Raw genomic sequence first — 12290 nt, 5'->3', positions numbered from 1 at the left:
TTTCATTCCGTTGTTCTGAGTTGATCTGGAAACTTTTCCAATCCTCTTAGTGACTTTTTCTTTGTTAAAAACGACTAGCGACAAATCTAGCATCTTTTTCTGGTGTTATTGGAGACTGTACTCGTGTTTGGAGACTCTGACTTCTGTCGCTCTGCAGTTACTGTCCCCAACGAGCAGCGGGTGCTGCTGTGAGCCCCTCCACCGTCCCAAAGCACTCACAGGCGGTCACACTAGCCTTGCGCAGCAGCCCCAGAGGGTAGAATTTACGAATAATAAACAGACACATTTTATGATGTAGGCCGAAAATGAGCTTCCCCTCCTTGAAAGACCAGCAGCTGCCACTGAAACATTGTAACATAATATATAGACAGTATAAGGAGGAGCATAATGTGTCTAAAAGTGTAGAATTAGCATGGTATCACTACTGTTGGGTGGCTAACTCTACATACTCTATATGTTAATGTGCATGCACTAGTCTGCAAGTGTGAACATGATTCCCCTTCTTGTCACTCGCACTGTTGAGATCACAGTGTCCCTGCTGTCTGTACTCAGTAAATGCTTCCTAAGCTTATGCTACCTTAGCTTCACAGTTGATTGAGTGGAGGGTTTGGTGTGGCTCTGCGCTGTACTTATTTTAGTGAAGCAGGACGGATCTGCAGTCAATAATACTCGCTAAAGCCCCAGCTGTTTTGTTTTAATCAGATCCCAGGGGTTTTGGCCTGGCTAAATAAGGTTGCCTAATGGTTGTGAGTGACCCAGTCCCATCCGCAGCAAACACCTCCCTGCGGTGTCAATGCAGAAAGCTTTGGATATGATATTAAGAGAATGCTCGGTGTAGTTACTGTCTACTGACTGCTATATATACACATGTCCTGACTAAATGTGCAGCCTGTCTCATGGCTTTAAGTGTGTTTTATTTAATCTTGGGAACTTTTTATGTGTGAATAGAAATTGGTGGAAAATTCAAAGCCATGACAAGTTCAAGTATGAGAGGATTTATTATTAGAATATTGCATAATGTTGCAGACTGGTCTGTAATTTGTAAATTACATAAGTGATTACTGCAGTCTACAATCTAATTTCCTTTAATTGTTTCTAAAAGATTATGATCTGGTGTCTTGTAGGGTTTTGTAAAGTATTCATGGTGAGGGTTAGTGTAGATTTTTTGTGGCTGGAAGGTTTTCAACCAACCACGGCATTGTACCGCAGAGTTGTGATACACCTGAGAAATGTCACTGAAATCGGATCAAAGCAACCCTGTTTTCTTTAAACCTCAAAGAAGCTCAAGAGTTTTGACATTTATCCCTGTGCTTGTACAGTATGTGGAGTCCCATGGATATTACATTGCGCTGTTATCCCTCCACACAGAACAAATGCCACAGTGCCACGTGCTGAAGGAAAACACAGATTACATGACCCTGTCAGTGGCCTACATGACTATAACATCATATTTATGCTTATCCTAATAAGATGATCTCGTATCAGCAAAAGGGGAAATGGGTTTTGAGTTGACTTCACCTGCTCTGCCTGCTCTGACAATGCTATGCCTGACAGCAGTTTATAACACATCACACATCAGATCAGTGAATGTACATTGGGCAGTCGGGTGCAGCCCTATTGCCCAATGTACATTCACTGATTTAATATGAAAATTCAGATTCAGTTTTTTGTTTCCCATATAAAGAACGGGTTCAGTGGGACGATCAGTGTGTGACAGTGCATTCTCGTAATATAACAAACAAGCTAAAGACGCTAATGCAGGATTGGAAATGTGCAACCACGTTGCATACACTAGATATCAAGCAAAAGCCAGAGACTGTGTCATCATATTAAGTAGGGGTGAGTTTGTGTACAAAAATCTCTAAACGATTTTTTTCCTGTAAACGTGTACACCAACGATTATAGGCCGCCACTCCGAAATATCGCCATTCCGACGGTCCACCATCCCGAATTCTGGTCCCTGAGTCCTGACAGTAAGCTATGGCGAGCCTGTAGAAGCTGTATTTCCCATGCATGTCACCGATTTTCACCAGGGATGCACATGAGTAATTCAGACTGACATTACCTGTTTTTCAGCGAACTCCTCTGGTAATTTTATTAAAAAGCATGGCATATAGGTCCACAGTAACTTATTATTATTATTATTATTATTATTGGGCTACAGTGAGTACAGGGCCATCAAATCACAGCATCCGCGGTGAGAGGACACGGAATTGTGTGTGCTTTTTACGCACGCGGGTCGAGGCGAGCACGGATATTTGATGTGGGAAAGATGTAGCCAGATGTATTACCTGTTTTTAAGCAGCACCGAGATACGTGGCTCGTCCGTCCGTCCGTCCGTAGCACGAGTCATGTTTGCCATTTCACCACCGACCCATGCGTAAAAGCGCAAACAATTCCATGTCCTCTCACCGCGGATGCTGTGATTTGATGGCCCCGTACTCATTGTAGCCAACCAGCGAACGACCCCCTTAACGTAGGCTACTGACCTGTTGCCAAACCCGGTCTCACACCATTTCTTGTCATATTCACGGTCTATCACAGCTAGTCAACAATTAGTATCACCCCAGAAGTACACAAAAAAAAAAAAAACAACAGCGACTGCTCGACTGAGGGATCTCTGACTGACGATCTCTGACTTTCAAGGGGCAGGCTCATTGGGCAATATTTCTATAGCAAAAAGCATGTGACAGTAGTTAAGGTTTCCAAATGAGATTCCCACTTTGTGAATTGTGGTCAAATCTTCTCTCTCTATATTTTTTTTCACACAGTATTTATGGCAGATATAGGGATTTCATTGGCAATCTTATTTTTATACCTGAGGTGTTTGTTGTCTGTTTGCATTTGAACTTGACGTTGAGCAATGAGACTGCTTACAGCTTTGTTTTTTTAATGATTACTTTAATAGACGTGGCTCATTCCTTAAGTTCTTTTATTAGTTTTTAAGGCACTGCATGGGCTTGCACCAGACTATATCTCAGAGATGCTTTTATTTTATGAACCAGGAAGGCCCCTCAGATCCTCTGGCTCCTCTCTTTTAACTGCCCCACAGAGTAGAACAAAAACATTAGTGTCCTACGTTAGTTCTGTTGTTTTATAATTATTCTATTTATTGCTTTTTATCTGTATTTGTCTTATTGCTATTTCCCTGATTGTTTTTATATCTTATTTTATTCTATATTTTATCCTGCATTTTATTTTTATTTTTTACTTTTGTTTTTATTCAGTGGTCTTATCTGTATTTTTCTCTTTTTATTATTGCTATTCTCCTGACTTTTTATATTTTATCCTGCATGTTATTTTAAATATTTTTTTATTTTTTATTTTTTTAGTAGCAGCACAGTAGTTTTTATCTTCTGTTTTTGTTTTAAATTATTATTGTATGACACAGTGTGCATTAGTTTCCCAGTCCTTTTTCTGATTTTACTTTTTTATTCTCTGTCTCACATTTTTCAATCAAAATGTAAAGCACTTTGAATGACATTGATTTGTTTTGAAAGGTGCTATATAAATAAAATTTGATTGATTGATTGATTTGATATTTACGTAACCTATCCTGTTCTTAATTGACTTTACATGGTGTCCTGGGGGCTGAATCATTTGTTTTTAGTGTGGGTTGAGTCTCCGTGCTTTACCTTGGTCACCTGAGTCAAAATTGAACATATATATGACACTGTACCATATCAGAAGGGATAATGTCACCTCAGCTCACCCACTCGCTGATGACTTGCTTCCCTATAGGTGCAGGGATACACTCAGGACATTATGCTCCCAAGTGTTTCTAGTGTGTGTGTGTGTGTGTGTGTGTGTGTGTGTGTGGTGAGCAGTAATCCTCACTCTCCCATCTGGCCAATGTGTCACAGTCTGTGTGTAAGGGGAATCCTCCTCTAGGAGTCTTACCCTCCATCACCCCATTGTCTTTTGCTCATTCTACCAACTGATGGAGCAGAAATGAGCCTGATCTTTTTAGGAAAACTCACCTTCTGTCTTGAACCGGTTTATACAGGCGTCTGATACAGGTGTGGCTCACATGGATGTCTGATTTAGTAATGTGCTTCTCTTTTGGGCATTCTCAGTTCAAAAAAGAAAAGACAAAAAATCATGTCGACTGGATGGTGGCCTCGTGAATGCAACAATTTCCTAATCTTTCTCTTGTGTGGGAGTGTATATACGTGTCTGCATTATTTTCAAAGTTACATGGATAATAATAAACAACAGACACTTACATAACCTCACCAGCATATGGCATGTAATCCAGCCTGCGGTACACATAATGCACCCACCGCTGTGTGTTTTTAAAGTGAGCTCGATCATGATGATGATGATGATGGTGCATGACAACACTCACACAGTATGTCATGTAAAAGCACTTAAAAGATGTGTTCCAAGGATTATTAATGGGATGGTGAAAATGCACACAACTGACTCAGCTCTTAATCCCGTAGGGTCAGGAAAGACCGAGCAAAGCCCCTCATGAGCCTCTTTAAAATTTAGAATGAATAAATGAACAGTGCCGTGGTTTAAGAAAAAATGCTGTTTTTAACTAACATGGAAAATGTCTCACGTGAAAGTTTTCGTGACTCATTGAAATGCAGTGGCGTGCACAGACTTTTTAAAGGGCAGGGGCGAAAAGAAAAAAAAGGGCACATACAGCGCATTCTCGCCACTGAAGAGGGCACTAAGTTCTGCGTGTTTTCGAGGGCACTTTAGACATGTTTATATGTTATACAAATGGCACATTATATAGCCTTAAAACAGACTAACTAGACAGACTACTCAAGTTAGTTTGTAGTTAGGATCAGCATCCACAAGAACTGTGTAGATTCAACGTTGGACTGTGAAGAACACACAGAGACATGGATGTATGAAAGAAATAAATCCCTGGGGGGGTCTGGGGTTCCTCCCCCCGAACATTTTCAATTAAGTAGATGCCATTTCCTGTATTCTAGTGTATTTTAGCACCATATTAGCACCAGATAATCCAAACTGGTTCTGTGAGATATAGTTCTGGCTCAATATAGATCAAAAAAGGGCCCAACATAAAAGTCATTGCAACAGTAATGTTTTAACCAGCCAAGAGGGCACTTTAGCGTGCGTTTTTCAACACGTGATTTAAAAAAATGAATACTTTTGAGATTTCTTTTAATCAGAAGTAATTCTTAATGAATCCAGTGATTACATAAAATTCAATGACAGATATTTTAGGCACTGTTTTGTTGATCAAAAAAAGGTAACATGTTACCATGTTTTTAGCTTCTCCAACATTGTCACATCTATGATTGTAGTGGCCGTTTTTACTAAGGTCCAAGTTGCTACTGTAGGCCACGTAATCTGCAGTAAGTTGTTTTAGTTCTGACTCGTGTTCAATTAATTAATCCACTCTTCTTGAGAAACCCAGTGTTACTCACAAGTAGTCCACAGGAGACAGGGAAAACGTTGATGTCGCTTTATTTGAAGACGCACAAAAAAAAAAAAACCTGGTCCAATACCAGTATAAAGCAGTCCAAAACTGTACACGTTGTCACCTGCTATCTGTACACGCTACTACACACGTTATGCACGGTCAAAAACTTATTTCAATCCACGCTTATGCAGATTCCTCTACATCCTAGCTGCACACATGGTTGTCCTCACTGCGCACGTGTGGCAAGTTGCCCTAAAGCCCAATTAACTGTCGTAAAGCAACAAAACAATATACTTTACTGCATTTAGCATCAGAACACAAAAATTACAAACCTTTAACTTATAAATCTTAAAATACACATAACCTGTCCATATACTGTTGTTTAACTGTTGCATGTACTTATATATAGGCAGAACATATTGCAGAAACACTTAATCAAATATTACTTTGTGCCTAAGTGGCTCTCACAATGATATAAAACTAAACATCTTTGGACTGTTGGTCAAGCTAATTTGATATGTCACATTGAGCTCTAGGAAGATATAAGGGGCGTGTTTCACCTTTATCTAACATTTATTAGATAAATAAATGAATACATAAATGAGTAAATTGATAAATAATCAGCAGATGTATTGATAATGAAAATAACTGTCGCCACTCCTACCTTTCTCCCCCACTTCACTCTCACTTTAATCCAGTTTTTCTTCCTCTACCTTCCGTTAGGTGTGCAGGTAGTGGATGTTAAGCTGACAGGGCTGTATTTATAGACTATGAATATACACCGACAGACGGACAGTCTCGTCGGAATGTTTTACTGTTGCTAGGAGACGTGGAAACATCCTGTCAGCTGTTAATACAAGCAGATTGATGACAAAAAGAGAGCACCTTGACAACTGGCTTAATAATACACACCGAACAAAAATATAAATGCAACACTTTGTTTTGCTGTCCTCCTATTTTCCATTGCAATCAGGAGAGACATGTTTTTATGGTAAAAGAATATTTATTAACATGTGAATGAATGAATAAGAATGTGGAAAGTCTTTGGTGATTAGACCCCGTAGAGATGGTTTGATGTAAGGAGGGTGATGAATCCATAGTCGAATAGGGAACCCCTGGTGGTGGTAGAGGTGGTGACGATAAGAGGAAGATGGAGAAGTGCCGATGATCTGGAGGAGTAGAGGAATGAGTCTTTGAGAGCTTGTCCTGGACTCTGGATACGATGGCTGGAGGTGACCAGGGTGGAGGAGTGCGCGAAGATTCTGCCTAAAATGACAGCTGACAGCAGCAGAAGAGAGAGAGGATCTAAATTGTTGCCGTGGCATCCTGATTGGCTGAGAGATCGTGTGATTGGGTAACTAGAGGAGTGAACACCCATGGTCAGCTGATTAGAGGGAGTAGTGAGAGTGGGATGGAGAAAATGTGAAAGGGTGAGCACGAGAAAGGTCTTCCTGATTGAACTTACGCTGAGCTTCATTAGTTTAAATAAAAGATCTAAGACTGTTTCCATGCACACAAAAGGCTGATTTCCCTCTAATTTTGTTTACAAATTTATTAAAATCTGTTCTCGTGCATCCACCTGACAGGTGCAGGATATCAGGATGCTCATTAAACAGCATCATCACTACACAGGTGTGCCTTGGGATGGTCACAATAAAAAGCCACTCTAAAATGTGTAGCCACAGATGTCACGGGTTTTAGGGAAGAGTGTCATTGGCATGCTGACTGCAGGAATGTCCAACAGAACTGTTGCCTGTAAATCAAATGTTCATTTCACTACAGTAAAACGTCTACAATGTCGTTTCTGAGAATTTGTCAGTACATCCAGTGTCTTTCCCTGCAAGATCATCTGAGACCAAACACCTGACAGGGAATGTAATAGCTGGTTTTAACTGTCAGAAGTATCTCAGGGAATCTCATCTGAATGCTTATCACCCTTATCAGCGTCTTGAGTGGGCAACTGCTCATTTTTGTTGAATATTATCATATATCATATAATGAATATTAAACAGGTGTGCTTCGGGATGCTCACAATAAAAGGCTGCTCCAAAATATGCAGTTTTATTTTGATTAAAGACATTTAAGTGCCACAGAAATGCATTTTTTGGTTACAGATAGTGCCATTTATTATTATTATTATGCTTATTGTAGTGAAACGAACATTCAGTTCACAGGCAACAGCGCTTATGGACATTCCTGCAGTCAGTATACCAATGTCACACTCCCCCAATACTTGTGACATCTGTGGCACTGTGCTGTGTGATTAAACTGAACATTTTAGAGTGGCCTTTTATTGTGATCATCCCAAGACACACCTGGGATGCTGTTTAATCAGCATCTTGATATTATAAGGAAATACTTGAGTGAAGGTCAGATGTGTAAAACAATAATTCTTCTATTTTGTTACTTGGACAGTGACAACTAACAGGAAAACTGTTTTCTCTCCCTGCAGCTTCCTCATGGTCCTGGTGTGTCTAATCTTCAGTGTCCTGTCCACTATAGAGCAATATGCAGAGTTCGCCACGGGAACACTCTTCTGGATGGTGAGTACTCTCAGTGTGCTGATTTGGTACCAAACATAAAACTTTAACAACTCTGATACAACTCTACAAATAGCCTCAATCCAAATCCTCACCATTCATTCATGTGGATTCTTTATTAAAGGTTGCATCAGTTATAAGAGACGCTCTTATTAAACATAGCACTACAGAAACAATGGTAACAGGTTTATCAGTCACTGTCTTAAAGGTTCTGCACACCCACATAGGTGTACTTTAACCCTACCTGTTCTTCTCTGTGGATTTTTTCCGCAACTGTGCGTCATAGTGAGAAGCCACGCATATCATGTGAAACAGCGGAACCGTAGCTTTCCAGCAAGTCCACTGGACTACTTGTTGGTAGTCCAGTGTTTTCACAGCAAAAAAAAAAGTTACACTAAAATCATGTATAACAAAGCTTTCATACAGCTTTGCACACACATTACTGTTGGATGGATTACTCGCGAATGCAGGCTCGCACAGAAATGCCACGCATATCCCATGAAAGCGCAGGACCAGAGCTTTCCAGTGATACCACACACATCATTGTGCTGTCATCCCATCATGCTATAAATCCAGATCAATTGTCTACAAAATAAAAACCTGACGAATTTCTTTACAATCCATTATACAGATCTTGTTATCAGTCACTTCATATAGTGAGGAATATCGTATCTTACCACGTCTTAGGCTTGCGTGTGTTTCTCCCTGTCTATCCACATTTGTAGTCCGGCTTTCAAGATGCGAATATCTCCATGTTGTCCAGTTGACACTCCATCAAACTTTGTATGACAAGACCAGCCACTTCACCTTTGCGCAGCCAGACAACTGAGGCCTAATTATGCATGCTGACAGGGCCGTAGTCACCATATACATTGACTAAAACGTATATTCGGCTCAACCCTGGTAGGTAGTGTGTGTAACTGAACTATGGTAAACGTCCCTCCATCTCACCAGTGCCTAGATATCACTCCACTCTAACGACTCCATCGACCACCGTAGCAGGAGTTTCAACGACTGTCATTGACACACCATTGGAGCACTAACGAACCAATGACATCATTGGCCTTAAATACCTGGGTTTCCACACCAGTTTGTCAGACTAGTTCCAGCCTAGTTAGACAAGCATGAACTGATGAAGCCTCTTGGATAAGAGGTGAAACGTCTTCTAAGAAAAAACTAAGTCCGGTTGCGTTCGATTCAGTTGCCTTGAGATAACTATGACTTGGATAAATGAGAATATCCACAGGCATGAACTTGAATAGGCTTTAAGGAACAATGAATGTAAGTGTCTGGAACCTGAATGCACCCTGACTGGTTTCAGCTTCTCAAATGTGACAGTTTGGTGCCTTTTTCTATTTTGTTTCCCTGTAAATTGTTTAATAAAGTTGGGTTTTGGACTGCTGTGGGCACAAAACAAACATGTTTAAGATGTCACATTGGACTCTGGGAACCTCTCATTTCCTCTGTTGTCTAAAATAAACAATTATGACAGATTAAATGGAAAGTTAAAACAAGCATTGCAGCCTTCATAATGGCACATATATATCTGTTGATGATGGTGTTCCCACTACTATAGTGACAGAAAGGATTCAGTGATGCTTCCTTAACACCTAAGACCTCAATTTTCTTGTGTAACAAGCTTTTTTTTCCTAATTAAGTAAATAAATATATATATTTGTAGAGAGACTGAACTGAAGAGTGACAGATGGGTGTCTGAAGCTGTCACAGCTGCATTGCAGTACCCTCCTACAGCCACATGATGGAGACAGAAGATCTTGGCTGGGACGGAATCGCCATTTTACACCTCAGCCCAAAGATATTACAAAGCTCAAAAAGACTTATCACTTAAAGTTATTAGAAATACCACCACACAACGCCTGCCAGCTTATGTTGCATTCATCCACAAGCCCTTTACAGTAAGAAGCGTAGTGTACATTATTAGCATGGGAATAGGGAGCCACTGTTTTTAACCTACTGTGATGACACTAGTTATGCCGAATCATTTGGCTCCACACAGACTGTACTTGCTGATACTTGCTGGTAAATTGACTTTCTTTGTGGCTTATTAGGCCATTAAGGCTGCTAAGTGATGCAATAAATCCAGGGCTTACAACAGGTTCGAGAAAATTATGGCTACTGTTTGGAAACTCTACAAAGAGCTCGCATCATCTGTCTCTTGCCAGCACGTCGTGAATATAAATACACACACGTAGCTCATGCATACTCACGCACAGTTTACACAAAGGCTGCACACACATACACAGACGCAGATGCACACGCTCACAAAAAATACACACATGTACCACCTCCTGAGTCCCGAGGGCAAACAGAGGACAGAGTGGACACTGTGTTCTGTAAACTTTTGGCCAGTGTCCTTTGAAGACCTACTATCACGGTTATTCATTTATTTTTACCCAAGAAGAGCCAAATACTCTCTATCATTATCTCTAACTCTCTTCCTCTCCTTTTCTCTGTCTCTCTCCTCCCTCCACCCACCTTCCACTGTTATTTCTGCTGCTTCGTTACTCAAGAGACCAGCAGTAATCAGCCCCTTAAAGAAAGAGAGTGAAATTAATTCCTGCACACAATTAATCTTTTCTTTTGAAATCGTCAAACCCTGTTTATTTGCACACCTGGATCTGTGTGTGTGTGTGTGTGTTTGTGTGTGTGTGTTTGTAATGCATGGTTTTGGTTCAATATTAATTGTGAGATAAGATAATCCCTTATCTGTATCTGCGTGTGTTTGAGGGGGTGGAGCCCTGTGAATGGTGTCATGGTGGCGTATAGTGGTGGTAGTAGCTAAACTTAGAAAGTTCAGGGTCAGCTGACATCAGTGAATCAGACGCTGCTTGTTTTGGATGGCAGAGGGGACATTAGTCCTTGAGGATATTTGGCCTTCAGGGCAGCTGCCAAAGTAAAGCTGGCCAAGCTGAGCAGGAGGCACAGAAGCATTCACACAGGACACACACGCATGTCACATGGATCTCTTCTTTGTCTTCTCTTCTGCTCAGGTCTTTTTATTTTAATCCATATTTTAAAGTTTTGATATATATTACACAACCAGGGGCGTAAATAAGGACACTGCCAGGCCCGTAGAGAGAGCAGACAGCCCATCAGCGTGTTCAAAGAAGGAGTCATGTAAAATTAAAAATGTTGGGCCAACTGCTATTTATGCAAACCAATCTCTATCATGGTTTCTTTTTTCTTTTTATTTTGTAAAAGAGTCAGTAGCAATCAATTCTACAATAAAATAAATTATACAATAAAATTATTTATTTTATTTACTATTTTATACCTATTTTTGTTTACTTTACATAAACTTTAAAACTACAAATAAATTATAAAAAATATTTAATTTAATGAATTCTTTCTTATTTTATTTGATATTAATGTGATACACAGATTTGCACTGATGATTGCTGGGTAATATGTATGCTCAGCTTCACAATTGATTAGTTACACTAACATTTCGCTCCCTCTGTTTCCAATGCATCTGCATCTAAGACAGTTGGATGTGCGAGCATTTACCTTAAAACAGATCTAATCTTAAGCATGCAAAGCTGCTTGTAATTTCAAAACATATATGATATTTAGGATGATAACGGTTATGATTACATCAGTACGGAGCAGCTGACGGTGTTGCCAAGCAACAGTAAACATAGTAGCCCTTGTGTTAACTAGCACACTACTGTTGACAGATATTTAAAACTGACAGTTAAAATCTTACCTCCAGTTGTCACTGAAACATAGACAACCAATGTTCACCACGTCTCCCCAACCATTTTCTCACCCAGACTTCTTAAACCCTCTGAAGCCTGAGCAGATTGGCTTGATTTCTTTTAAAAAAAAACATTGGAAGAGGCAATGAGCAATGAAAGAGGACATGACCCAAAAAATCAGCAAGAAATTAGTAAAAAGAGAAAATTAAAAACAAGAAAATTAGTAAGAAAAAAAAGAAAAAAGTTAAAAACAAACAAACAAACAAGGAAATGACCTGGTAAAAGTGCTTGAAAATTATAATAATTCGTAACTTGATTTCAAAATGTAATCATAATTATAGCTGCTGCGCAGCGATGGGTCGGGTCCGGGCATTTTTAGGCAAATCTGAGCAACAAGCAGAAGAATTGGAAGACATTTAGGAATTTTGCAACAAGCAGAAGAATTGGAAGACATTTAGGAATTTTGCAACACAGTCTGCCTTTTGCATCAGCTGAGACTTGAACTCACAACCTCTGAGACTAAGAATCAATTTCTATCTCACTGAGCTAATTAGTCAGTGACAATTCATGTGTAGCTTCACAAATTGACTAAACCAGACGTGCAGGTTTAGCAGCCGTCCATGCATG

At 39.9% G+C, this 12290-nt stretch overlaps 1 protein-coding gene across 1 annotated transcript in view; it reads left to right on the top strand.

Moving 5' to 3' along the window:
* The window catches only part of kcnq1.2 (potassium voltage-gated channel, KQT-like subfamily, member 1.2), a 275768-nt gene that overhangs the window by 18342 nt on the left and 245136 nt on the right, over positions 1-12290 (top strand). The window contains exon 3 of the mRNA XM_050073644.1: positions 7857-7947. Coding sequence (XP_049929601.1) covers positions 7857-7947 — 91 coding nt within the window. The remainder of the gene's footprint in view (positions 1-7856; positions 7948-12290) is intronic.

The sequence above is a fragment of the Epinephelus moara genome, chromosome 20, assembly GCF_006386435.1.
Source record: "Epinephelus moara isolate mb chromosome 20, YSFRI_EMoa_1.0, whole genome shotgun sequence".
NCBI classification, from domain to species: Eukaryota; Metazoa; Chordata; class Actinopteri; order Perciformes; family Serranidae; genus Epinephelus; species Epinephelus moara.
Note: the sequence above shows the minus strand (reverse complement) of the source record. Positions and strands in the feature narration are given on the sequence as shown.